Below are 26,738 nucleotides of genomic sequence, written 5' to 3'. Positions count from 1 at the left end.
GTTGAAGTTCAGGTCTGAGTCAATAATTACACCAAGATTTCTGGCTTGATTTGTAGCTGTCAATGACATGGAGCCAAGGTGAACACTGATCTTTTCCCTTCCATTTTTAGGGCCAAAAATGATCACCTCTGTCCTTTCTGCATTTACCGGTAGCTGGAGAAAATTCTGGCATATTTATTAAAAGTTAAGCAATCTAAAAACATTGTTTACAACTCTGAATATTATTTAATTCAATTATTGAATTCAAACTTAAAACTTTGAAACTCTAGGTTTCAGAGATTTAACTAAAACATGAAGTCATAGCTGGGGAAACATCCAATGTAAATAAAGTTTTTGAATGAAGGTTACACTGCAGGTGCAGACAAAAGGTCAAGACCTCATCAGATCACAATCCTGCTCTCAGCAAGACTGAAACTCCCTGACAACAAAGGAGTGTGATAAACAAATAAAATAGGGAAAAATGGTATATTATACTTATACTTATATGTTTAGATATTTATGTGGATATTTACGTAGTATATATTATATGTTGAGAGGGATAGTTATAATTATGTAATATAGTTTAGTTTAGTTTAGTTTATTTATTTAGCAATATAAGACAAATTGAACAATAAATGTAAAAACATTGAAATAACATGCAAGGAAAGGAAGAAGCCTGGTGGCTTATATAGAATCCTTTCCATATATGAATAAAAAACAAAACAAAAGCTACACAAGGGGGAGTAAAAAAAACAAAAACACAAAAGAAAATATAACTTAGATTAAATAATAAACACTACAAAGATGAAACAATAAGAAAGTTCTTTAAATGTTTTTTGAATATTGGCAAGGATGGTGACGATGTAAGAGATTTATTGAGTGAATTCCACAAGTGGGGGCCTCTGAAAGTGATGAAAGATTGATGTCATCATTGATATATGTTATATATTTATTATGTACAGTATGTAGCATATATATATATATATATATATATATATATATATATATATATATATATATATATATATATATATATATATATATATATATATATATATATATATATATATATATATATTTATGTAGTTTATATAGTATATATTTATATACCTTTATATAATATTTGTATTTTCTATATATTGATATAATATTTATGTAATATTTATATTTTCTATATACTTATATGGATAATTATGTAGTAATAGGCATGTTTATGTAGTATTCATATAGACTATATTTATATGGATATTGTGTGGATATAATAATAGCAATAATATAAATTCATAGAGTTATAAAGGGGTAGGAACTAGGAAAAACTGTATACTTCTTCCTACTCCTTTTTCGAACCTATGTGCATATGAAGAAGTTACTGTTTATTTTTATTTTTATTTTTTATATACATGTTCGAAATAAATTCAATTCACAAAAAATTCAATTCACAAATTCACGTTTCTTTGGTTAAGATCTATATTTACCTTTGACCTCCACACGTCTGTCTACCGAGCTGGCCATCCTGAAACACTTTAAAGACGAATTAAACCAGAGTGAACCAGATTACAGGTAACAAGTGTTACGTACTTTAACATCTATACACTTTTGACTCTCTTTCTAACATAAGATGACGTTTACAAGTGTATATAAGAGGCTAGTTTTTGAAACACAATTGTAAACTTTAGAGGCTCAATCCTGTCACCGCCGTGATGACTGTGTTTGTTTCAGCTATCTTAAGCTAGCACGTTAATCGGAAAGTAACTTGATAACTACAACAAAACATTCGTCAACTGCGATTTTAAATGTTATCTTTAATTAATCAAGAAGCGTTTTGTGATAAAGAGCTTAGTTAAGATAAGTGTATGAATGTGATTTACAGTAACTGTCAGCTACTTCATGGTGCATTCAGTTTTAACTCGGTAAATATTTATTAAAGTTACTCATTATACGATGATGGCTGCAAAAATAAATAAATAATACATACAATTTGTAAAGCCAATCGGTTTTACTCATTAATATTTTGCATGTATAGTGTGACTACACTGCAAAAACTCAAAATCTTAACAAGAATAAAATGTCTAATTTTTAGTCAAAAAAATCTCATTACACTTAAAACAAGACTCCTCACTGGGAAAAACAACTATTTTCACCTGTTTCAAGTAGATTTTCACTTAAAATAAGTAGAAAAATCTGCCAGTGGAACACGATTTTTTTGCTTGTAATAAGAAGATAAATCTTGTCCCACTGGCAGATTTTTCTACTTATTTCAAGTGAAAATTTACTTGAAACAGGTGATAATTGTCAAATAACAAGTTATTTTTCTGGTAATGACTCTTGTTTTAAGTGTAATGAGATTTTTTGACTAAAAATGAGACATTTTAACTAGAAATGAGACAAATATTCCTGATATGATTTTGAGTTTTTGCAGTGTAAACAAAAATCTTGACCGTGTTTGGGTAGGAATTTGGCATTTTATTGTTTATTTCACAGCTTGCAAAGATAAATGGTTTCCCCACGTTTAAAGTTTACTGTCAAACATGTTTGAAAACAGCTATGAAAGTGCATGCAAACAGTATCTGACTGATTAAAAACATAATCTGAAGGGGAGCAGGTTTTGGAGTCACATCAAAATGGAGGAAGCAAAAAAAAATCTCCTTCATGACAGAAGAGAAGCAACTCCTCATCCAGGATGTTGATGGCACTGAGCGATGAATGAGCATGAACAGCAATGAAAAAGAATATTGGATATATGTAAAACTCCAAGTGAGAGACAGGGTTCATACGTTTGGAAAAAACCTGGAAAAGTCATGGAATTTGAAAATGTCATTTTCAAGGCCTGGAAAAGTTTTGGAAACATAAGTTCACCCCAAAAGTTTTGGAAACATAAGTTCACCCCAAAAGTTTTGGAAACATAAGTTCACCCCAAAAGTTTTGGAAAAGTCATGGAATGTATTTTTCTAATATAATAACTAATAATAATAATAACAGCCTATAAGATAGATTTGAAATTGATCAATAAATATTTCGTATTGAAGTCTCACACGTTCTCACGTGCCTAGCATCTTGCGCATCATGCAGATCGGTTATTATTACAGTTAGATTACTATACAATATATACTACAACATATTGCTGGTATATCAGTGTTAATTTAAAAAAATGTTTATTTTGTATAAAACCATAATTGTCATTAGATCTCCACTGTGCTGATTTTTCACATAGTTTTATTTGTATATTTCATTCATACAGTACATTGATGTTTTAGAGGTCATGTATAGCCATGGAAACTTGCTGCCAAGTCACGGGAAAATCATGGAAAAGTCATGGAAATTTGTTGGTTAAAATGTGTATGAACCCTGAGAGAGGACAAGATCAGCTATCAATATTATTGAACTGGTTCTTTCAGGCTGATGGCGGAGGACCTGAGAAGAGGAGCAGGCATGGTTTTTGGAGGTCCTGCAGGTAATGCAGAGGAAGAAGAGGACGACTCACCTCTAGTAAGCCCAGATGGTCACATGTCTGAGTAGTATTTTGGATACTTAAAGCATTCAAATAACCCTCTTTGTGTTTTCATGTTTATTTGTAGATTTTATTGAGTGTTTTGGTACAACATGGGCAGGTGGGTCTTTGCTTCTATGACAGCGAGGACTCATCTTTACACTACATGCTAGATACTCCTGATACTCACAATCTCCATCTGCTGGCCAGAGGTAAACACAAGATAAAATGCCAGTGTCACCCTTAAGAATACTAAAATTTATGATAGCCTAAAGATGTAATTATATTCCTGTTTATTCACGTCACGTTTTTCTGTTGTTCAGTTATTCAGGCGATTAGTCCCCATGTGATCATTACAAGTGCAAAGATGGAATTTTCCATGACTCGCTATCTTCATCAACTCGGTGAGCTTTGCAAGAGAGAAGAGGATCAAAGAGTATTTTGTTTAGATGTAATGTGGAACAACTTGTTTCTGGGTCAAGGGAATTCAATGAGATTAGGGATGTTTGACACTGTGGCCAGTAAATGTGATAAGGGGAAGATTGTACCGCTGTTATACGCTGCGTTTTACCTTTACTGAGGACATTTAAACTACCTAGTGTGAAAGTATTACTTTTGTCAATAAAACTTTCTCTTTTGAACTTCAGCATCCAACCCACTCTACTCACCAGAGGTGGTAACTTATCCATATGTTGACTTCGGTAAACAGCCACCCACGCATGGAATCATATGTCTTCATTCTTCAGGCATTTTTGCATGAAAATGTCAATTTTCCACAAATAGCTGCTTAATTGTGCATCATTATTGAATTTTGCAGGTTTGGAGGTTGGCAAGCAGAGGCTTCTCTCTGCTCATATACCTTTCCTTCCAGGCAGCATGTCAGAAAGAGACAAAATGTCCTACCTTTCCTCCTGCATTAGCTTTGACTCGCCCCTGATGGTGAGCCAAGTGTCTGTACATCAGTTTTCCTTCATGGTTTTGCTGGAGCTGATCATGGTTCTGTAGTAGCCATGATTTTCCTATATTTGACTGCTTATGTGCATCTGTTTGGTTAGCTCAGGGCAGTGGGTGCTCTGCTGAAATGTCTGGACAGGAGGAGAGTGGGAGTGGAGCTGGAAGACAGCAGTGTTGGAGTTCCAATCCTACACTTCCATGCCTACACACTGTACGTAACAAGAATTAAGTTGTGCACGTACACATGCATCCAGCAGTTATAATGTTTTTCATGGAGAGGCCCTTCAACTTATTTATTTTTTTATTAGTTCAGTGACTTTTCTGCTCTATATTTAGAATCAGAGGTTTTATACATGTACTCATGGTAGGGCTGGGCGATATGGACCAAAAGTCATATCTCGATATTTTCTAGCTGAATGGCGATACTCGATATATATCGATATTTTTTCTGTGCCATAATTGGGGTTTCCCCCAAAGCATTATAGCATAGCATCTCTGTTAGCTTCATTTTTTTCTGAGGCAAACCCTTAAAAAAACAGTCAGTTTTAATACAAAGCCTCATGCTAAATGTCACACAGGTTCCTTTATTAACAGAGGTCTGCACAATATCAAAATGTATAAAACAAATGAAATAAAAAAACTGCATATATAGAATAAAAATGCTTCTTGAATAAAATAAAACAAATATCCCTTTCCTGCATAACAATTAAATTAAAATACACTGTGCAATTAATACAATTAATACAGGCAGACTTTTCCACTGAGGTTGACGGTTGTGCAAATAACAAAAAATTTGTGCAAATCTCAAATAAAACATTCAAGTCAATTTGTCACAAAATAAGCTATATAAAAAAAAAAAAAAAATGAAATCGATATAAACGATATTGTCTCGTACCATATCGCGTTTGAAAATATATCGATATATATTAAAATATCGATATATCGCCCAGCCCTAACTCATGGCTCTTCATTTTAATGTGTAAGGATATCTAATATCTATTCCTTAGCAAACCAAAGCTGTCTAATGTGATTCACAAGTTTCTCTGCATAAATCTTATACATTTTCTGAAGTAATTGTTTGTTTTCCCAATATAGTGAAGGTGTGGTGTATATTGATAAAGACACCTACAGGTCAGTGTTCAATATTTAATGTTTAAGGACAGTGAGGTCCTAAATCAATCACGAGCTGCATTCAAGCCCATGTTTCCCTGCGCCAGAACACCTGATTAAAGTGAATTGGTTAGCTTGTGGGTTCTTCTTCAAGCTTTGAAAAAACCTGGCAACAACCAATTTATTGTAGGCAGGGAAAAGTAAAACAGGCAGAGCTGAGGGTGATTGTCCCTCCCAGTTGCTGGTTTTATGTTTTGTAACATCTCTGAAGACTGTTTTCTATTTCTTATAAATGTAGTTAAATTAACCAAACACAATATTTTCACCTGTGTAAAATGGTCAAATTGTTGAATTGATTTTAAATGTATTTAACTTTTGTCCAACTAAAGCAAAGACAAAAGTTTTGTATTTGTATTTGTATCCAGTGTGCTCCAAATCTTCAAATCAGATCCGCACCCGTCAGTGTACAAGCTGCATTCAGGTGAAAAGGAAGGTCTCAGTCTTTATGGTATGCAGCTCAGACGGTAGAAATGAACATGTCTTTCCATTTAAAAGCTGTTTACATGAAGCACTTGTTTTGTTTGTGCTTTGCAGGCATACTCAACCGCTGCAGGTGCAAGTTTGGCTCCAGACTTCTACGGTAAAAAATACCTCTGTGTCTGGTTACGCAAAATGAAACTAAACAAGGGGTATTTGATCACCTGTATGAGAAAATAATTAGTTTTTGTTATTATTATTTTAATAATTATTTAAGATCCTGCATTTACTTTGAAAGATATGAAGTCTGTTTAATAGAATTTCAGTAAGTGTACTTGACAATCTCTCCTCTGACAGTCAGTGGTTTCTGCGGCCGACACGGGACCTGGTAGTGTTACGAAGGAGGCAGGAAGTGATACGTTTTTTTACCTCACCTCGGAATTCAGATGTCCTGAGTACCCTGCGGGCCTCGTTACGCAACATCAGAAACATACCAGTAACAAACTGAATCTGTGGCCATATTCACCTCTAATCTTCTGAGGCATCGTCTGAAACGTAATACCATGCCATCAGTTGAGACTGGTTTACATGAATGTGTTTGTTTCTCTGTGTGTCTGGGGTAGAGTCTTCTTCGCCGTATGGCTCTCTCAAACACCAAAGTGACTGACTGGCAGAGCCTCTACAAGGTTGGAACCAGAATAGGCTGTTACAACATGTATTTTTGTTATGCAACAGGTTCTGGTAAATGTTGACAAAAATGTGTGTTTGTGCTTGTTTGTCAGACGGTATGCAGTGCGGTTTGTATCAGGGATTCAGTGCGTCATCTCCCTCAGTCTATTCAGCTGTTTCACGATATCAGTGAGGGGTTCTCTGATGATCTCCAGCATATTTCCTCTCTCATCAGTCGAGTTGTGAGTTCTTCTTTTACACAAAACATATAAACAATTTGCTTTTGTGGCAGTGAGTTGTGCTTCTTATGACTTTTATTATTATTAAGTGTGAGGAAAAAAGTAAGGTAGATCTGTATCTGTAAGGTGGATTTTGAAACCAGTTCAGAGGAGAATCGCTTCACCATTAAACCAAATGTGGATCCTGCCATCGACGAGAGTAAGTGCAGTCAAATGTTCTTTTAATTATAAGCCCTTTGGGCCCTTTGTATTCTCTTTGATCCGAGTTCTGCAGTACTCACATTCTGTCCCCCTGTTAGAGAAGAGGAGGATGGTGGGGCTCTCCGACTTCCTGACAGATGTTGCCAGAAGAGAGCTTGAACAGCTGGACCCACAAATCCCTTCCTGTTGTGTCATTTATATCCCTCTGGTCAGATCCTTACTTCAGCACAACTAATAACTGATTTAGATCTTCTCCCAAAACCCAATTTTCTGTTACTCACTTTGTATCTCTTCACATATACTTTATTATTACTTGGATACATGTTTACAGATAAGGAACTTGCTTCTCATTGTGTGTCAGGGGTTTTGTATCAGGCTCTAGTGTCTTTTCACAGATTGGATTCCTGCTCTCTGTTCCTCGGCTGCCTAGTATGGTGGAGAAAGAGGATTTTGAGATGGAGGGCCTTGATTTTATGGTGTGTTTGTAATCATGTGAAGTTTCTGTGTGAACACTTAAGAGAATCACAGAATTGCTCATGTACCTCCGTTGTCTGTGCTATCTCTGTGTTTATCTATGTGTGTGCCAGTTTCTCTCAGAGGACAGACTGCACTACCGCAGCCAGAGGACCAGAGAACTAGATGACCTTCTAGGAGACTTGCACTGTGATATTCAAGGTGTTTTTTTTCTCTCTCACAAAATGATCACTTGGTAGCTGTTTTCCTGATATCTGCACAACACTTTTTTAAATAATTTTTTTTCATACTTTACCTGGGGGTGAACGTCTTCTCTCTCAGACATGGAGGTGGCAGTAATGACACAGCTGCAGAATGCAGTCCTGGAGAGGAGCAGCTCCCTCTATCAGGTTGGTGGGCCTCCCTGAGGATCTCCAGTTTAGAGTGTATTAAACATGACCCCCCCCCACTCTATGAGCACCTGAAAGGGATTCGTGATTGTGAGCATCAGTAATGCTTTCACTGTGTGTGGGTGGATTTTATTGTGATTAACTGTTCCTCTACTTGGATTGTTTTATTTTTATCATGAAACATGTCCTGATCTTTTGGCAGGTTCTTTCTAACAAGTATAATATGTGTCTCTTGATTGATAAGTATACATGCTATTGTTATTTTCAGGGCAGAATGAGCATTAAGGTTAGCTAATGGATTAATATATTTACACTTTTTTGCTTTGGATAGTCAGTTATAGGTGTTAGGCAAATTGCAACTTGGCAGTTTAATTAAGAGAAAATAAGCTCCGAACTTTGTTGTGAATTACAAGTTTCAACATTTTATAAAATGCAATATGGCTTTCAAAATCTCTATTTCTTAACTCACTTCGTACTACTTTTTTTTTACAGTTAACATTTAGAGAAAGCTCTTAAATCAGCATTTACCACATCATATTCTGATTCGTTTTTTTCTCAGTCTGCTTAACATTTATCATATCTTAGTAGTTTTCCCCAAATATGGACAGATAAGTAGCTTGCATTTCACTCTCAGTAGGCAATTGGTTTGTGTATGGCGTAGCAGCTGTTTTGTCTCAGGTAAGGAGGTTTGCTCTGTTAATCAGCACGTTCATTGTATTTATTGTGGAGGTTCTGGATCTCGCTGCTGAACTGGACTGTCTGATGGCTTTGAGCTCGGCCTCTCAGGAGTACAGCTACACCGCACCCAAGCTTGCCAACCACAGGGAGATAACAGTCACACAGGGCAGGTAGGCACCCACACATCAACTCTAGTGTACAATATTAATAGACAGTAGAACATGCCACCATTTTATACACAACTGCTCTTCTAGACACCCACTACTGGAGCTGTGTTCCCCCGTGTTTGTGGCCAACTCTTTCCACAGCTCTGATTCAGAGGGCAGAGTCAAGATCATTACTGGCCCCAACTCATCTGGCAAGAGCATTTATCTCAAACAGGTAGGGAAGCCTGTCCACGACCAGAGCATATAAGTATGGCAATATCAGTATTAGGCGCATTATAAGGTGCATTATCAATGCATTATCAATATCTATTTTCATACATAAGGCGCATGATAATACATAAATAAAGCAAAACAAAACAGTCATGTAAGTCAAACTTTATTCAACTCATTCACAATAACTCAGAATATCGTTCAGTTGTAACAAATACAGAAAATAAACTCACATTTTAAATGATTCGTCTTCCACAAATAAAAAGTGGAAGAGGTAGGGGGAGGTTGGTTCATCGTTGCCAGCGATTATATTAATTATAATTAGATTTTGATATAGATTTGAAAATTGGGTTTGCGCTAAAAAGCTAAGGTTGGCTGATGGTTGCCTGCCAGCGCTACATAATTAGTTATCTAACGTTGTCTGACGTTACAACCCATAGTCAAACAAGGACCGACTTTAATGTGTCAGCTGAATGGTCCGACAATCAATCAAGCGGAGCGGCTTCGTCGCTTACCACAGTCGCACTAAAACATTTTGACATCAAATTGGTTTGAGGTCAGTAAGCAGAACAAGAATTCATACAATTCATACATAGCCCGGGATCATAAGGCACACTGCCGTTTTTTGAGAAATTATAAGGATTTTAAGTGCGCCCTATAGTGCAGAGAATACGGGAGTATATTCCTTAATCCTTTTGTATCAGTTTGCTGCCAAGTCAGATTTTTGGGGTTTGTCACAGTGAGTGTACATGGCTGAACCTGTCACTAACGTTTAGGGCTGCATAGATCTTTTTCTTCTAGTCTTCTACAGATACACCCAGTGATGAGTTCCCTACATGCAGTGAAGCAGCTGCGGTAGAGACTGCTATTGGACAAAAAAAAAGTGGAACTAATCAAGTGGAAGATCTAAAATTAGTCACTGCATATAATCTACTTTATAAATCTATATTCATGAGCTCTACTTCATAGACTGCTGTAATGATTTATATGTTCCTTTCTTTTCCAAATCCTTTCTCTTTGTTAGTTATGAAAAGAATCCTTGACCTAATTTAAATGTTATTGGAGCTATGATTATTAAGTGATTTCTTTTTTGTTGTTTTTTTCATGTAAGACTTCATGTTTCAACCTAGGTTGGAGACGTCCTGATGTCACAGTCACATGAAATAACTCACTGACCGATCATATTTTGATTTTGCTAGGTGGGTCTAATCATTTTCATGGCTCTGATTGGCTCAGACGTGCCGGCAAAAGAGGCAGAGATCGGTCTGGTGGATGGGATATTTACACGCATGCAGAGCAGAGAGTCTGTGTCTGTGGGCCTCAGCACCTTCATGATAGACCTCAACCAGGTACTGCTCTCACACAGACACTCTTTTATGTGTGGGTGTACAAATACAGTAGATTAAACTTCAACACGGGAGTCTTCTGGCTCTGCTCACTCTCTCCAAGTGTTAGGAATGTTTTGTAAAGCACTGGTTGTTCCTTCTACGACCATCACAATCACAAACAATGAAATAACATGTTGTCCAACAGTTTGTTGTTCTCTCCTCCAGATGGCTCAAGCTCTTAACAGCAGCACTGGCAACTCATTATTACTCATCGATGAATTTGGAAAAGGAACCAACACAGTAAGAAGGAACAGTTCAAGCAGAGAATTAAGTACATGTGTATGTGCAGAACAAGGACACACAGTGTCATTAATGTGAAACAGTCACTCAGGTCAGCCCAACACGTGTCACCTAAGGCAAGCAGAGCTGCAGCCTTTTAGACCGGCAGATCGAGAGGTTCTTTCTTAAAAATCGTTTTGTTCTCACGTCCACATCCAACTCAGACTGTTACTGTTACATCTACTGTAGAAGAGAAAGTGAAGTGTGAGTTTCATCCATGTCTGCTAAGCTACACTGCAGAGGGACACAGAAAATCCAAACCAGTTATATTTATCAAAAGAAAATATAAGAATGCATCAGAATAAAAAGGAAATGTAAAAGAAGCAGGTGTATATTACTATCTTTCATCAAGAGAATTTCATTTTACCTTGAGTTGTCTTTCATGCCTTCACTCTTAGATATTGTGCTCTTTATCCCTCAGAACTCCCCACACTCAAAATGTCCCTCCTTGTTTGCAAATCACCTCTGCTTTCCCTAGATACTCTGTTTCTGCACACATGCTGAGTGTTGTGCATACAAATGCTCTGCTCTGCAGTTTGAGCTTCTTCTATCCATCCACTTGCAAAACTGTAATATCATTTTGTGTTCTCGGATTACTGTGAAACAAGTACGACAATACAGTTACAGATACAGTGTCATTGTCATCACTTATGTGCTGTTTTGCTCTGTTCTTGACAGCTCATGTTCTAGACTGGATTCAGCAGATGACTTGCCAACATTTATCAGTAGAACCGGTTAATTAAATACCTGTTCAGCTTAAAAGCTTTGTTTGGAATCAAATATGGTGTTTTATTTATTTTTTCAGTGCAAAGCAGGGCAATGAATCTGAGTGCAGAAATTAAGTTTTTAGGTAAAAGAGGACATATTTGAAAACTAGAAAGGACTTGATTGTGAAGACTATCTTTTGAGATAGAGCAGTACAATATTGGAGTTTTAAAATCTAGATTAAAGGTAGTGACATAACTGCAAAGATTCATGTTTTCCATCTTCATAATCATAAGTAGTAATTTTGAAGGATGTAAAATAGCATTTTTGTTAAAATATTGAATCAAATTTGCAAGAACAATATGATAATGTTGGTTAGGGTCACTCCTTATAATGGACCACTTAAATCTGTGGGACTCATCGACCTCTGCAGTTTTTTTTTTCAGTGTTCACATAGCACCAGGCAGGTGTGGCTGAAAGTAACTGCTATGTGAGCACAAAAAAAAGCATCTTTAACTCTGCAGTGCACCAAAAAAAACACCAACAATAAACAAGAAAAACAAAAACAGCTGAATTGTCTGCACTTTGCCCCAGGGAGTTAGCAGATGAAAATCAGAGCCAGCGGTGACTGATAACTAAATATTACCCAAATTACTCTCCAACTTCCAGATGTATACAAAAAAATCACTGTATATTAACTAGATCTCTGTACGAAGGTGATAACCTGCGTTGTCTTACAACTTAATTATGCAACAAGGAAACCAGAGGGATACAAATCTATATAGAAGTGACACGGGTGGAAGGCGCTTATGTTGCATGTTCTCCTCTTTCACTTTACTCACTCAGAGTCAGAGATCAAAACAAGTTCTCCCCCTCTGCTGATCCTAACTGCTGCTTTCCTGAAGATGATGCATGTTTGCACATTTAACTGTAGCCAGACAAGAAAAACTGATGAAAGTATCAAAGTAAACATGTTTAATTTTGAAAAATGAATGAATTCAAATGTATTTACCGGTAATTGAAACCAGAAAAGCAAACCATAATTAAGATAAAAAGTTGCTTTTATATTGATTGCTCTGGCACAATAACTGATTGTTAGTAGTTTTCAGTGGTGAACTGGGACATTAACATTCATTTAACTGAGATGTTTACTGTTATTTGTTATTCTGTCACAACGAAAGAGGAACTTCTGATGGTGGGAACTTTTTATCCAGAGATTTATCAGAAGAAAGGTCCTGTTTGTTTCTTAGTTTTTTTGTCTTGATAACTGTGGCAGAGTGGAGTAGCTGCAGCCACTCAGGTGGATGGGAAACAGGTGTGTCCCATCAGCCTCTCCATTCTGCCAGCCTTGATAAGGACTGGGAGACTGCAGCTGGGGAGGTGGGAGACTGAGAAGCTGCTGCTGTGCCATGCTTGTGCACTGTGTTGTGATTTGGGTGTAATAAAGAAGGGTCTGCACGAAACGCCGTGTCCTCTCCATCCTTCGGTCGGGCCCCCGTAGCATCCACCGTGCTACATCTGGCGCCCAACGTGGGGCCCGAAGAATGGACGAGAGAGGCACGGAGCGGGCCCTGGACGCGCTCGCCCGGGCCATGGCGGGCATGGCGGCCGCCTTCCGGGACCAGGGCGAGCGGCAGCTGGCCGCCATAGAAGCCCTGGTGGCCGCGGGGCGACCCACCGCCCCTGCACCCCGTCTGAGGGCCGCCGCAGCAACGCGGGAGGAGCTGGTGGCGCCGCAGCTGAGAGGCCGGGAGGCAGAAGCTGCGGGCCGCCAAGCGACGGCTCCCGAGGCGACGGGACCCGCGGAGCGACCCATCCCTGCACCCCGTCTGAGGTTCACCGCGGCAGCGCTGGTGGCGCCGCAGCTGAGAGGCCGTGAGGCAGAAGCTGCGGGCCGGCAGGCGACGGCTCCGGGGATGGAGTCAGCGGCGGAGACGGAGACGGAGGGGGAGACGGAGGCGGAGTTGGCTGGGGAGGCGGCTGCGGAGGCGCAGCCGCCATCAGCGACGGCAGGGACGGAGGCGGACCACCAGCCAGAGCAGGGCTGCGTTGCGGAGGAGGAGGAGGAGGAGGAGGCGGTCCCGGAGGCGGACCGGCAGCTGGCGCAGGACTACGCCACGGAGGAGGCGGTCCGGGGCGCACCGTGTGGCCCGAGGCCACCACGGGCCCGGCCAGGAGAGCGTTGTCCACGGCGACCGGGCCGACGCCGGGGTCGCCCCCCCCGACCGTTGCGCTGGTCGGGCCGACGCCGGGGGCGACCACCCCGACCGTTCCACTGCTCAGGCCGACGCCGGGGACGACCCCCCGACCGGGAAGCCCGGAGGGTTCCTCTCCCGCTCCGAGGGGGCGGGGGGGGGAGTATGCTCGGCCGGAGGGACCCCGGCTCGAGTTTGTCGTTGGGGGTGTGTGGCAGAGTGGAGTAGCTGCAGCCACTCAGGTGGATGGGAAACAGGTGTGTCCCATCAGCCTCTCCACTCTGCCAGCCTTGATAAGGACTGGGAGACTGCAGCTGGGGAGGTGGGAGACTGAGAAGCTGCTGCTGTGCCATGCTTGTGCACTGTGTTGTGATTTGGGTGTAATAAAGAAGGGTCTGCACGAAACGCCGTGTCCTCTCCATCCTTCGGTCGGGCCCCCGTAGCATCCACCGTGCTACAATAACAAATCCATGTCATTTTATAAGTGGTTTGCATGAAGAGTTCCACCTGAATTGAAACTGACGCTTCTTACTTGCTCAGAAAGGTGTGATTTTTTTTTTTTTTTTTTTTTTTTTTTTTTTTCAACCCTTTAGGTGGATGGACTTTCCTTACTGGCCGCATCAATCTCTCATTGGCTCAGAAAAGCTGTAGTGGATGTTCCTCACATTCTGCTGGCAACTAACTTCCACAGTCTGCTCCACCTGGGCCTGCTACCGTCCAGTAACCTGCTGTCTTTCCTGGTAGGGTCGGTCCCTGACACTGATATGTTTCCTGAGGCATTATACCATTATAATATGCTAGAGAACAGTGGTGAGAGTAGAAACAAAGAAAAGACCAGTTAAGCTATGAAACCTTGATTATTTTCTGTCAAATACATTTTGTTAATGTGAATGTATGTGCATCTGTGCATGTGATTGTTAGACCCTAGAGACAGCCATGGATGGAGATGAGTTGGTGTTTCTGTACCAGCTAAAGGAAGGGATGTGTCAGTCCAGCTACGCTGCCAACATCGCAACACTGGCAGGCCTGCCAACTTGCCTTATACACAGAGCAGTGGAGGTAACCACATAAAACTATGCACATTCTCACGCAAGGATCCACTGTCATGTGCTGACAGACCATGTTTTTTTTTGTTTTCTTTTAAGGTGTCTGAACACTACAGAACAGGGAAGCCCATCAAGCCCGTAGATAAAGCGTCATCAGATGAACAGGCTAAGAGGTTTGTCACACTTTAATAAGCTAAAAGGACAATTTAAGACCTGTCTGTGTGACAAATAGAAATATATGGCTGATAGGTGCACGTCTGTGGTGGAAAAGTTCCTGAGCCTCGACCTGGAGGACAAAGATCTGGATCTTCAGAGATTCATGAAAGATGAGCTCCTACCCTCTGCTGGAGAGCTGCTGAAGCGCAGCTGAACACTGACGCTGCGGGGGTAAATGTGATTCTACAGCCTTAATTCTTCATTTTTTGAGTTGAGTTCCGGTAATAGCGCTGAGGCATCAGGGTAGAGTGATACAGAATACATGACTTACACTTTATTATATTAAAACAGAAACGTTTATTATCTTCCATTTGATGCAAAGGTTTGTGATAAAGATGTAAAATACATTTTTTCAGTTGAGTTCTGGTAATAGCACATAGGCATCAGGGTAGAGTGATACAGAATACATAACTTATACTTTATCGTATTAAAACAGAAACATTTATTATCTTCCATTTGATGCAAAGGTTTGTGATAAAGACGTAAAATATAAAATAGCTGTATTGTTTGTGTAAGTGCGGTGTGGACATTTGTACGTTGTCACTGTCTTATTTATTCACTATTTAAATGTTTATGGGTTATGTAATACATATCTATTATTCTATAATTATCTAGTATCTCTAAATTCATTACTCACTGCAACAATTTTGTTAAACTAGCATTTTTTTTTTGTTCTTAACTATATGGCTTTTTCAGCACCACTTCACAAAGTCTTTTCCAACAGCGAAAACAAATAAATGCCAGTTTTATTATTATCCTGTCGAGGCGTCAGTGAGGTGCCAGGTCGTAAAGAAGGCAGTGAACTGCAAAAGTGTGTAGATTGAAATTCTGCATGCCGAGTTGCAGAAAGGTGTGTCACAACAGTGTTTGGTCATGACGAAGATGTTTTTCTTTAAAAAGACCTCCACTGTGGTCTCCACGTTACACTCCTCTTTTTTTGTGCAGCCCAACATCTTTACATCCAGAGAATCAGCTGTGGAGAGAGAATAATTGCATTCAGTTTATTCAATATAACAACTGAAAAATCCCTACATAATCTCACATCATTTCATATGCTTAGATGTTAGTAGACACAAAATACACACCAATTACAATTTACAGTATTACTCAACGCACCTGCCTTCCCACGGCCGGTGTAGCATAGCTCCCCGAGGCTGCAGTTGGTTTTAGTTGTATAACAGGCATCCCAGAAACCCAGATCGCAACGAAAACACTTCAGATACTCTTGGTCTTCTTCTAATCCCACTGATTCCATGAGCTGCTCCAGTTGCTCTTTTTCCCCACCTGAGCCCAAAAAATACCACTGGTACTACGTTTTCTTAATGTACAAAACATGTTCCTCATCTACATTAACAACAAGGCAAAAAAAAGCAATGTATGTCACTATGACAGCTGAATAAGGTAAAAAGCTACAGTTACAAGCTGCACATACGGGATATGGAAAGTATTGCATGCAACAATTTAGAACATCAAGCCAAACTCGAGACCAACATTGCAAAACATGCTGTTTAGTACTTCAACATCTCAGAAATATTTAGTTTATTCTGCGGCAGTCTGGAATTTGTTTTTGTGAGAAGGTAACTTGCAGTAATCAGTGAGTGCTGCAAGTCTGAGGCTCTTAAAGCAGTCATTCCTCTGCGGACGTTCTTAATTCCATTAACAGTGCCATTTTACTCTTAAATAACTGAAAAGAATGCCTGCTATTACTGAAAAACAGCATGTTAGTGCACAGGTAGGGTTTATATTATATTTAATTCTGTAGATGCTTTTATCTAGGGACACTTTTAAGTGAAGAACACCTTACCTAAGGGCACCAAAGCATAGACTGCAAGTCAGAGAATTGAAGCAGCAATAGTTCACTAGGTGGTCAAACCCACCTAGTCTCACTACTCATTTCCTCAATTGCATTTCAGTGTGACTTGAAATCCTTATCCTGCTTGATCTTATTAGTGTGACCTCAGCTGAACGAGCACACTGAGGAGGTGAGTTGGGGTACTATATGTTTAGCCACATCTGACGCTTGTTGTTTAAGTCGAGTCTCCCTAAGGCAGTGGAATACGTGGAATTTGCAGTATATTGCAGATTCCATGATCTTAGTAGATTAAAAAATATATAATATCAATGTTTGTTTTTGTTTCAGTTTTTTGTGATTATTCTGTGTTTAAATCCAAACAATTAGAAGTAAGGTGGTATTGTCTTAATCCGTTTCAGCAGAAAATCTTCATTAAAATCTTCAAAGAGGTAGGATTGATTTTTCATTCATTGTTAAGCTGCACATAGTAAACTGGTCTCATAGTAAAGTGAATAAATGTTGATATTGCACAGATTATACCAGAGGAAACAAGTTAGTTTTCAGTTGTTTTTATAAATTATAATAATAGATTTACCAGGAAATTAATCTACAGATTCATGAAAAAATTGACTATAGTTAAGATGGTGCAAAAATTGAATTGAAAACAGAATTTCTATTGAACAATTTTCTTGTGCTTAATGGGTTTACGGATTTTTTTCACCTCTTGCTCAGTTTCAATTATTTACATTTATTTATTTATGAACTAAATACTTTCAGTCTAACACAACACAAATCTGGACATGATGTACAAATAGAAAAATGTTAAGGGTCCTGGTTGATGTTAAGTGAGCTGCAAGTTTGATCAAAATTGATGAATGCATCATATCAGCATCTTTAGAGTCCGGACTTTTATGATAAGCATGAATAACTATCTGGAATTTATTTAGTTTTCAAGTTGCACACCTGAAATGATCTGTATAGGTTTTTGAAATGGTTCAGGAGAGAACATACTGTTTGAGTTACACCTTGTAGAAAAACATCCTCTAAATCAGTGTTGGAAACACCCCTGTGTTTCGATATTGTAGGCACCTTTAAAAACTAATTCAGACTTTGAAAGAGTGAGCTTACCTTGAGCAAGTGTGAGCATAGTTATGACAAAAACACAGGATAGTAGTCCCTTCATTTTGAGCCGGATGATTCTTCCATTGGTTGCACCGTACGGACTGCTGAGATAGCCGGGAGGTGGCTTGAGACTGGATTAGTAAGTAATAGGCTTGTTATGCATTTGACACCTGTCATAGTCTCCAAAAGGGTGTGGATCGTCAAACGCATTTCTAGGAATGGCTGCAAAGGGTTGTTACAACAAAAAAGAAGAACTTTAAAACTAGACCAGCCTCGAGAAGGACTTTATGTCTCCTTAGATTACAAAAAATGTGATTAAAGTATATTGCTGGTTTTAAGATAAAATGGCAGCGTTACAAATTAACACACAAGTCCTTCTGTTTCTACTGAATAACAACTGAATATCAGATGTAAACGGAGGTTAATTTAATCCTCGCTGGTGGCAAACATCTCCCTTCCCTTCATTCTCACCTGTCATAATGACTTCTTTACTGAATTCCTTTTTCAGTTAAAACAGATGACAATTTCCAGTGAAATTAACACTTTTTCCTCATCTGGAATTTTTAAAATGAAGAAAATGAAAAAAAAAAGATTGATTGTAACTTCTTTACCTTTCTGTGACGGAACAGAAGCTGTGTGAGTCCTGAGTCAGCCCAGGCTTAAGCAGCTTACGGCTCCCAGTCCACGTGCTAAGATATGTATCAATGCACGCACACGAGCACAATACTCTCTGAGAGGAGAGGATTTGATTCAGTTATATTCTCAATGCAGCAGAAAACCTGCACTGCTGACTTATGTAACACTGCTGTACAGACACAAATACACATCTACGACTGAGATGAGTGCCTGAACTGCGTGCTGCTGCAGTGATCTCTGCATGCATATATATCTGTGCTGACATGATTCCCTCCGGACAGTTCAGTTTCAGATACAAAAAGATTAAAAGTAATCACTGGTTGCAGGCTGACAGTGAAGCTCTCTTCTTTCTAAATGCTAACACATCAGACCCAGTCACGCTGAGCAGGGCTCTCTTATGGGAGAGCGGGAAGGATGAGCTGCCTCTTTATGTGAAAGACTTTGCAAGAGTCAGACATCTCATCCCTGCCACTAAAATATACATCCAGCCTCTGAGATTAGCATGCCGTACCTACACAACTCCTCCACTGACTGGTCTGAGAGAGGGAAGGGTGCTGTTTCTAGTGAGGGAACTGTGGGGCTGCAGATTTGTGCACACTTCAGTCTCAGTCATCATCTTGATGGCAGGATCCCAATATGGGCCCAAATAACAAGGAAATACTCAGCAGTCCTTAAAGCACCTATAAAAACCTTCAAACTGGTCCCCCATGCAATTAAAGACTGGAGGAGAAATACTGGCAATAATTAAAATAAAATCCGCCCTCCCTTTCCCTCCCGACTGTTCAAACGTTCTCATTTTGGCTTAATTGTACCTGCCTCATTTTCCCTTGCTTTGTCCTCGTGCTTTGTTCTCCACATTGCTTTATATCTGCTGTTTTCACTAATATTCAGTTTGGGAGGGAATCGTGATGGAAAAATAGGGGGTGAAAGGTCAAGAAGCCTTGAGGGTGAGACTTCAATTACTCAACTAGCAACAACTGCTTTTCACTGTACATGCACGTCAGGAATAAATCATAACAGCTTCACCAGAATTTTTGTGTGGTTGTGTTTTTTTTTTCTTCGCTTTTAATGTTGTTGCACATTTCTGTCTATCCACTCCCTGAAAAATGTTTAGAACTTCCCTCTCCACACTTGTGCAAAGAGAGAAAACTGAGCAAAAGACTTTGGCAATCCAAGGGAAAAGGTTAGATTACAGTATAGATATATAAATATGTATAAATCTAGATCTTGCATGGCTCTGAGCACCAGCTGGTATTTATAGTTTGGCTGTAGGTGTCAAGTGAGAGGAGTGTAGCCTTCTGTCCTTGTTTGTACTGAAACAGTATTTTTCCCAGATAGAGACGATTACACTGCACGTGAGAAAAGATAAGACTCATTTAAGACCTAATCTGAGTCATTCTCTTAAGTCAGTCTCTACGGTGACCACGAGTGTGAGAAGGGAGAAGGGAGAAGAGGGGGAGAATGTTTATCTCCCAGTATGGCACCCAAATAACTTTTCAGCAAAGCTCTTCACGTCCAAATATAGTCAAACCCATAGTGGCTTTAGGGATTTTTAGGGCATGGCTGAGCTCAAAGACAACAAAATAGTGAGCCGACATCAAACAGCATAGCTCTAATCTTTCAAATGTGAGTGAGTCAGAAAGTGATGTTGGACACAAACACCCTCCACAGATTGTGACTCAGAGCAACTGCACCACTCGGAGACACTACAAAGTACCAACAAACACCAATGCTGTTTATTGAGGAATGCATGGTCTGCACATGTGTGTGCATTTGAAACTTTGAATGTCTCATCATGCGTGTTTTCCGAGACAGTGCCTGCGGAGGTTCATTGTTGAGGTGGATCTAAAGAGTCTGTCCGTACGTTGAAGTTGCTCTGGGTTGAGTTGGAGGAGTCCGAGCAGACGGAGCTCTTGGACACGGACGGGCAGGGGGAGGGAGGGGGAGGAGTGGGCTCCTTGTGGTGCAGAACTCGAGCCAGCAGAATTGACTTTCCCTCCTTCTCCTCCTCCTGCTCCTTCCTTTCTCCTGCTCCTTTCTCCACCACCTCTTCATCTGAACCCCCTGCCCCCAGAGGAGGTGGTGGTGATGGTGTGCTGCTGCTGATGTTGTGTCTGTTGGAGTGAGTCAGAGCCTGGGGAAGCAGAGAGCTCTGACTCGGGAGGGGGAGGATGTGGGTTGGAGTGGCCCAGGATGCCTGCTCTCCATCTGTATCCTCCCACTGCTCCTGACAACCGAAGCTTGGCTGTTCCTGCGAATCCTCCCAACAACTTCCCCCCTTCAGATTCTCGAGGTCATCAGATGTCCCTTGTTTGCGGGCTTCGCTGTCCCTGTTCTCGTACAGCAGCGTGGCAGCGCAGATGAAGATAAAAAGGCCCACTCCCATGACCACGGGACCGGCCAGTTTCATCCTCTCGACGTGGGTGCTGCCACGTCCGGCCACCGGCCTCGGTGCTGCAGAAACGTAGCCCGCAATCGCGACGCTCATACCCACCAGCATCACCAATGCACCCAGCAGGAGCCACACACCCGGGGCAGAGGCCAGACGCAGGTTTGTCTGGAGGAGCTCACATTTCCTCAGGTGGCCCTGGCATTGTTGGAGGCAAACTGGTGAGGAGTGGGAGGAGGTGGGGCTACAGGATGGACTGGCAACTGTCATCTTCTGGATTCAGACTGAACGGAGATTCACAGACACAAAGTTAAAACATGAAATCACTGTAGCTGCAGCATCTGTGGAGGAAAATACGAGGCATTCACAGTGAAGAGTTGACTCTGCATTGCACACAACAGGAAATAGCTGCTTTAATAAGACATGTGGCTCAGTTAATGAGATGCCAACCTCTCTGCAGTTCCACCAGAGTCTCTGTGGAGCAACTCAGTCTCCTCACTCTGCCTCCCCACTGAACCCAGACTCAACTCCTATTGGAAAACCCTCTCTCCAATCAATCAATAACTGACCCAGTTCAGGATCTTATGATTTCACCTCACGATTTCACTGCAGTCACAAGAATTGAGTCATACCGCCGTGGAAATTGCACCGAATTCAACTCATAATTAATCTTTTTCCTGAAGCAAGTGGACACAAGAAGCGATTCAGGGGGAGAAAGGGGGACGGAAGATGAGAAATCCCTTTGCAACTTGGCTCCTATTCCGTTCGTTTTTGCGCATACATCAAAAGCGCTATATTCTAGTTATTTTTTTTTTCTTTTGGTCGACTGCACTGTTGCTCACTGTAATATTTCACTTCCTGTTGTGTTAAGGCAGCCTAAACAGTAGGACTGGGGTACTTGCCTGGTTTTGAACGTAAATCCAAAGCAGAAACAGTCTCCTCGGCATTGTCAAAATACATAATCCCGAGTTGCGTTATTCCTCCCACTCATCCACTTTGATTAGCGGTTAATCCACACTTTCTCCCAGTTCTCACTGAGACTAAAGCTTTTCTTCTTTTCTTCTTCTTCTTTTCCCTCTCAGTCGTTTCACAGTGGGAACCAGCGTGCAGCAGAACCGCTGAGCCGAAAATGTAGCTTTTATAGTGAATAAGAGTCTTGGCTTGAAAAGAAAAAGAGAAAAAGTGGTGCAGCAACGCCGCTCTGCGTGCAGTCAGCTGCCTCTCTGCCCGCGGAGCGCTGGTGTGTGTGTGTGTGTGTGTGTGTGTGTGTGTGTGTGTGTGTGTGTGTGTGTGTGTGTGTGTGTGTGTGTGTGTGTGTGTGTGTGTGTGTGTGTGTGTGTGTGTGTGTGTGTGTAGAGGAGGGGTCGTGGGAATCTGTGGCTGGTCCAGGCCAGTCCCAATGTGTGTGAACCCTGTTTATTTTCTGCGATCATCAGCCAGAAAGTGTTTTTGAAGAAGTTTCCCTTTCTTCCATCCATCCAGCATCTATAATGTAAATACATAAAACATGGGAGAGGCCCCCCAGCTGAATATAAATCATGGGCATTTAAATTTTTCAACGACTCCAACATTTGCAGTTTTTTTGGGGATGTTCACTGCAAAAACTCAAAATCTTAACAAGAATATTTGTCTTATTTCTAGTTAAAATGTCTCATTTTAAGTAATAAAAAAAAAATCTCATTACAAGACTCATCACTGGAAAAAAAAAACTACAATTTTCACCTGTTTCAAGTAGATTTTCACTTAAAATAAGTAGAAAAATCTGCCAGTGGAACAAGATTTTTTTTCTTGTAATGAGAAGATAAGATAGAAGATAAGAAATCCTTTAATAGTCCCACAGAGGGGAAATTTCCAGATTACAGCAGCAAACGGGATAGTGCAAAACACAAGAGGCATCAATATCACACAGTAATAATAAAAAAAACACTATAAACAGTATATACAATAATAATAATAAGAAGAAGGAGAATAAAAATAGTAATAAAAAATACTAGTATATAAAAAGAATAAAAAGAATAACAGATGGATATTTGAGAAGATAAATCTTGTCCCACTGGCAGATTCTTCTACTTATTTCAAGTGAAAATTTACTTGGAAAAGGTGAAAATTGTCAAATAAGTTATTTTTCTGGTGATGACTCTTGTTTTATGAGATTTTTTGACTACAAATGAGACATTTTAACTATAAATAAGACAAATATTCCTGGTAAGATTTTGAGTTTTTGCTGTGTTTTTCATGTCCTCCTGGGGCACATTGAAATGTCGCCGTGACCCCCCTCCTCTCCTCCTCCCCCTCACACACACATCTGTTCCTTGTATCATCAATCCAACTAACTCTTAAACTTAATTTAAGAACTTTCAGGGAAACACAACTTTATTTGGGAATATGCTCCCTGCAATGATAAAACAGTCTTAAATAATAGGTGTTTATAGAGTACAGTGAGACACAGAGCCCCTCGACTAGACAGTGTTTGATAAATACGCTGGACCAGCTGCAGCTAGTTGGTTCCTCCATCCATCATCTATACTTCTTGTTTTTCCTATTCAGAGTTGCAGGGACCTGCTGAAGCCTGTCCCAGCTTTCTCCAGGCAAAAAGACCCAGTGGTCTCCAGACTACAGCAGGACCACACATAGATAGATAGACAACCACTCACACTCACTCCATTATGGGCAATTTTAGAACCACTAAATTACCTTTGGCTTGGATTGTGTGACGACGCTGGAGAGCCTGAAGAAAACCCACACACGCAGTCATGTCAACCAAGCCACTGATGCCAACCACAAACCGATAGCAAACTACAGAGGGTCCTGAAAAGTGATTCTTCGCTTATTTACTTGGGCCAGTAATCGTCCTCACAAAACTCAAAATTTTGGACATTCGGACAACTGATCTGTAATCACTGAGGGCAGGTGGATGAGACTTTTCAGCAATAGTAACATGACAGGACGTCCTCAGCAGAACTTGTGGAGGGAAATGCCACTGGAGCATGGGTGCAGATCCCGGGGGGGACCGGGGGGACATGTCCCCCCCAATTTCTGAAAAACATGAATTGTCCCCCCCAATAAAAATACCCTAAATTATTCAAAATTGAACAAATGTATTTTCAGACTTAAAGGTTGAATATGTAGAATATTTATTAAAAATATCTTTCTAAAAAAATAATAATTGTTGTGTCTACTGGTCAGATTGATGATAAAAAGGGCAACATGGGTACATTTTGTTGATAATTTTCATGATTTTGTTGTCTCTTCTCTAAATGAATGACTATATAAATGAATGAATATGAATTTATTGTCAGGTTGTATTATCCATGAGTTGTCTAGATACAGATAAGAAGATTTATACAGACAAGGGCCGGGTTTCCCAGATCCAACCTCTCTTAAGGATTTAAGAGAGGTTCAAAGAAGGTTTGAACTAAGAGAGAACCCTAAGATATGGGTGTTTCCCAGATGACTTCTTAACACCGTTCTTTAGTTTCGCTCTTTCAGAAGCTCTTTGGAGCAGCTGTCCGGTTCTGAAACCAAATCAATCGATGCCAGGCAAATCGATCACCGCTCACTATCAGCGCATTTTCACACGCAGCACTTCCACCTAACGCATTAATTCCCTGCTGCCTGTGCGTTATAATGAAAAATTAAGATGATAAATATAATTCAATGACCCTTTTTCATCCAAACGGTGCGTTACTCCGTTATTTCTGGCTACAGTGAGGCTTTTTTTCCCCACACGCAGAAACCGGGAGGAAACGTGGTGGGCGTGCGTGTGCGTTCAAAAACATGAGCCAAGAGAAGGCGAGTTTCGCAAATCGCAACGTGGAATTACAGCAATCCCTGGTTTTTCGCAGGGGTTATGTTCCAAAAAGAACCCGTGATAAGTGAAATTCTTTTTACAATTATAGAGGGCTTCAGATTGCAGAGATCATCCCCGCCACGCACGTATTCCTGCTCTTCTGATGCTGCTGCATCCCGCAGGTGGGTTTTTTCAAGAGAAGAAAATATAGTTATGGGTCGTTGTCTTCGCTCTTTTTTCTTCTGGGCAAAAAGATTCTTTAATATAAACCGACACCATTGATTATATTTGAGACTGTAATGAACGATTCATCAAAGGATCCCGTTGATCAGCTGCTGCTTCCCTGTCATCACATAGATGCGCTCGGGCGCGGCGCAGGAGGATCGGTGTCCCGGCTGCCTGGACAGCGCGGACCGACAGCACGTCCAGGGGACTGAAGTGCTGACGCACGAATGCGTTCATAAAAACAGTTCTGCTTCGCGCACGGTGACGCGGTTGATTTGCAGCGAGAACATGCTGTATAGCAGCCAAATCATCAAATAAATGATATTCATGATGATCGTTTTATTTGTGCGTAATGCATAAAGCATATACAGGAACACACACTTGTTATTCCTTATTTTTCTTTTTTTTCCCCCCTTTGCTGTCACCAATAAATGCTAAACAATATAAATCTAAAGTATAAAATAGATCAAAACTTGTGCGGGGTGCATTGTTTTAATATCTCATTACTTGGTGTGATATTGTTTTGCCTGACGCGGCTGGATCTGTGAGTCTTTGCTCACTAAGATGGTTGTAAAGACTGGGTCAGCAGCATCTTTCATTTCCTTCTTAATGAAAGAGATACTTAAGCTAAGAGCGACTCTGGGAAACGCGATTTTCTTTCACAGGCTCCTTAAGAAGGTTTGAAAGAAGTCTTTCGCTGTTAAGAACTACTTAACTGATGTGGGAAACCCGGCCAAGAAGAGTTAGCCTATTAAGATACAGGATCTCTTCTTCCAGGGAGTCCTGGAAAATGACAGATGAAAACGAACATGGACATTTATGTAAATAAGTTTGATGTTGGGTCAACTTGTGCTGTGTTTATTGTGCTCTTAGCAATGTGTCCTTTTTTTTTTTTTTAGAACTGTTTGCCACCATAACTGTGTTAAAACATGATCAGTTAGTTTGAACAACTTGTTTAGGGCTCCATATTTCATCCATATATCAATTGATCGTGCATAAAGTAGTCCCATAGGATAAAAGGAAGATGGTGAGAAGAATTTGAGATGAGTAGACACTACATGCCCAAAACCCTTAAAATTATGATTTACGAATATAACAGTTAAGTAAGCAGTGACACACACTGTTGGCTGTTTAGGAAAAATAAACAAGAAAGGTAAGCACAATAAATAAATGATTCCCTTTGCAGTATTTTTTGGCGAGCCTTTACCAATTTATGGCATGGTATGAGTTGCATATTGGCTAAAAATTAAAATCACGTTGGTGTCCCCCCCAAACCTGACATCGGATCTGCACCCCTGCACTGGAGCTATATTTCAATGCATGGAAAACATACATGATGAGACTGTATAGGTGTCACAGGTAAACTGTGGTTCGAGGGAGATTGTGAAGTCTGCTTAGGTGGAGGCAGGAGAGAAGGCTGAACCTATTAAAAACGTTTTTAGCTTCCATCAGTCAGCACCGTTCCTCTCCTTGAAGTGTCAAAACATCCCTTCTAAGGGTGACCTGAGCAACCTTTCACTGTGCTGATGGAGATCATAGCCGAGAGAGCTTTATATAGTTGTACAGGCTATCAGAGCTGTCATCAAAGGTGTTACTTTTACAAAACTGTCACTGTGGGCCAGATCTGGGCCAACTTGTGGCTCATTTCGTGGGAAAGTCAACACATATCATTTAGGCCAGATATCAGGCCACTTTTGCACTTTGGTTTATTTGCGATTCAGTAGTGTCATGTGTTTCAGTTTACCTCACATGGGCTGGATGTGCCCACAAACAGAATACTAATTAGAGGGTTAGTTTGCACATGGGCCATATGTGGGCCTCACAAAGTCAGAATGGATTTTTCTGGGTTGGTTTTTGACGAGATACTTGGGGACTTTTTAGAAAAAACATGTAGAGCTCTTAATCATTAATGATTGTAAAA

General features: G+C 40.4%; 2 protein-coding genes across 6 annotated transcripts; one reads left to right on the top strand and one right to left on the bottom strand.

The window, feature by feature from the left end:
- The first annotated feature begins 1,492 nt into the window (after positions 1 to 1,492).
- msh5 (mutS homolog 5) lies at positions 1,493 to 15,804 on the top strand. Its single transcript, XM_061716813.1, has 26 exons — positions 1,493 to 1,539; positions 3,375 to 3,465; positions 3,555 to 3,678; positions 3,790 to 3,870; positions 4,114 to 4,167; positions 4,284 to 4,405; positions 4,522 to 4,631; positions 5,516 to 5,551; positions 5,956 to 6,038; positions 6,125 to 6,170; positions 6,365 to 6,503; positions 6,631 to 6,693; positions 6,790 to 6,918; positions 7,042 to 7,114; positions 7,215 to 7,324; positions 7,512 to 7,592; positions 7,704 to 7,791; positions 7,912 to 7,979; positions 8,709 to 8,827; positions 8,912 to 9,038; positions 10,234 to 10,383; positions 10,588 to 10,662; positions 14,195 to 14,341; positions 14,523 to 14,660; positions 14,747 to 14,820; positions 14,897 to 15,804. The coding sequence occupies exons 2-26, from the start codon at positions 3,379 to 3,381 to the stop codon at positions 15,015 to 15,017; spliced, it is 2,445 nt and encodes an 814-aa protein (XP_061572797.1). The 5' UTR covers positions 1,493 to 1,539; positions 3,375 to 3,378; the 3' UTR covers positions 15,018 to 15,804.
- LOC133431445 (uncharacterized) lies at positions 15,378 to 22,031 on the bottom strand. 5 transcript variants are annotated; one of them, XM_061716809.1, is made up of 5 exons: positions 21,705 to 22,031; positions 18,249 to 21,086; positions 17,784 to 17,999; positions 15,980 to 16,147; positions 15,378 to 15,836 (listed from the first exon to the last, which is right to left on the bottom strand). In XM_061716809.1, the coding sequence occupies exon 2, from the start codon at positions 21,070 to 21,072 to the stop codon at positions 20,242 to 20,244; it is 831 nt and encodes a 276-aa protein (XP_061572793.1). In that variant the 5' UTR covers positions 21,073 to 21,086; positions 21,705 to 22,031; the 3' UTR covers positions 15,378 to 15,836; positions 15,980 to 16,147; positions 17,784 to 17,999; positions 18,249 to 20,241. The 5 variants fall into 5 exon arrangements, with proteins under 5 accessions (XP_061572793.1, XP_061572795.1, XP_061572794.1 ...); XM_061716811.1 differs by having other exon boundaries at positions 17,784 to 17,908; XM_061716810.1 differs by having other exon boundaries at positions 18,389 to 21,086.
- Between the last annotated feature and the right edge of the window lie 4,707 nt (positions 22,032 to 26,738).

Source organism: Cololabis saira, chromosome 3 (genome assembly GCF_033807715.1).
Source record: "Cololabis saira isolate AMF1-May2022 chromosome 3, fColSai1.1, whole genome shotgun sequence".
Taxonomy (NCBI): Eukaryota; Metazoa; Chordata; class Actinopteri; order Beloniformes; family Belonidae; genus Cololabis; species Cololabis saira.
This window is presented reverse-complemented; position numbering and strand designations above follow the sequence as displayed.

Excerpts from the sequence above, each read along its gene's own strand:
- msh5 (XM_061716813.1), top strand. The coding sequence starts at position 3,379 with ATGGCGGAGGACCTGAGAAGAGGAGCAGGCATGGTTTTTGGAGGTCCT. Across the intron at positions 3,871-4,113 it reads TCGCTATCTTCATCAACTCG|CATCCAACCCACTCTACTCA; the intron begins GTGAGCTTTGCA and ends TTTGAACTTCAG. Across the intron at positions 10,384-10,587 it reads TCATGATAGACCTCAACCAG|ATGGCTCAAGCTCTTAACAG; the intron begins GTACTGCTCTCA and ends TCTCTCCTCCAG.
- LOC133431445 (XM_061716807.1), bottom strand. The coding sequence starts at position 21,072 with ATGACAGTTGCCAGTCCATCCTGTAGCCCCACCTCCTCCCACTCCTCA.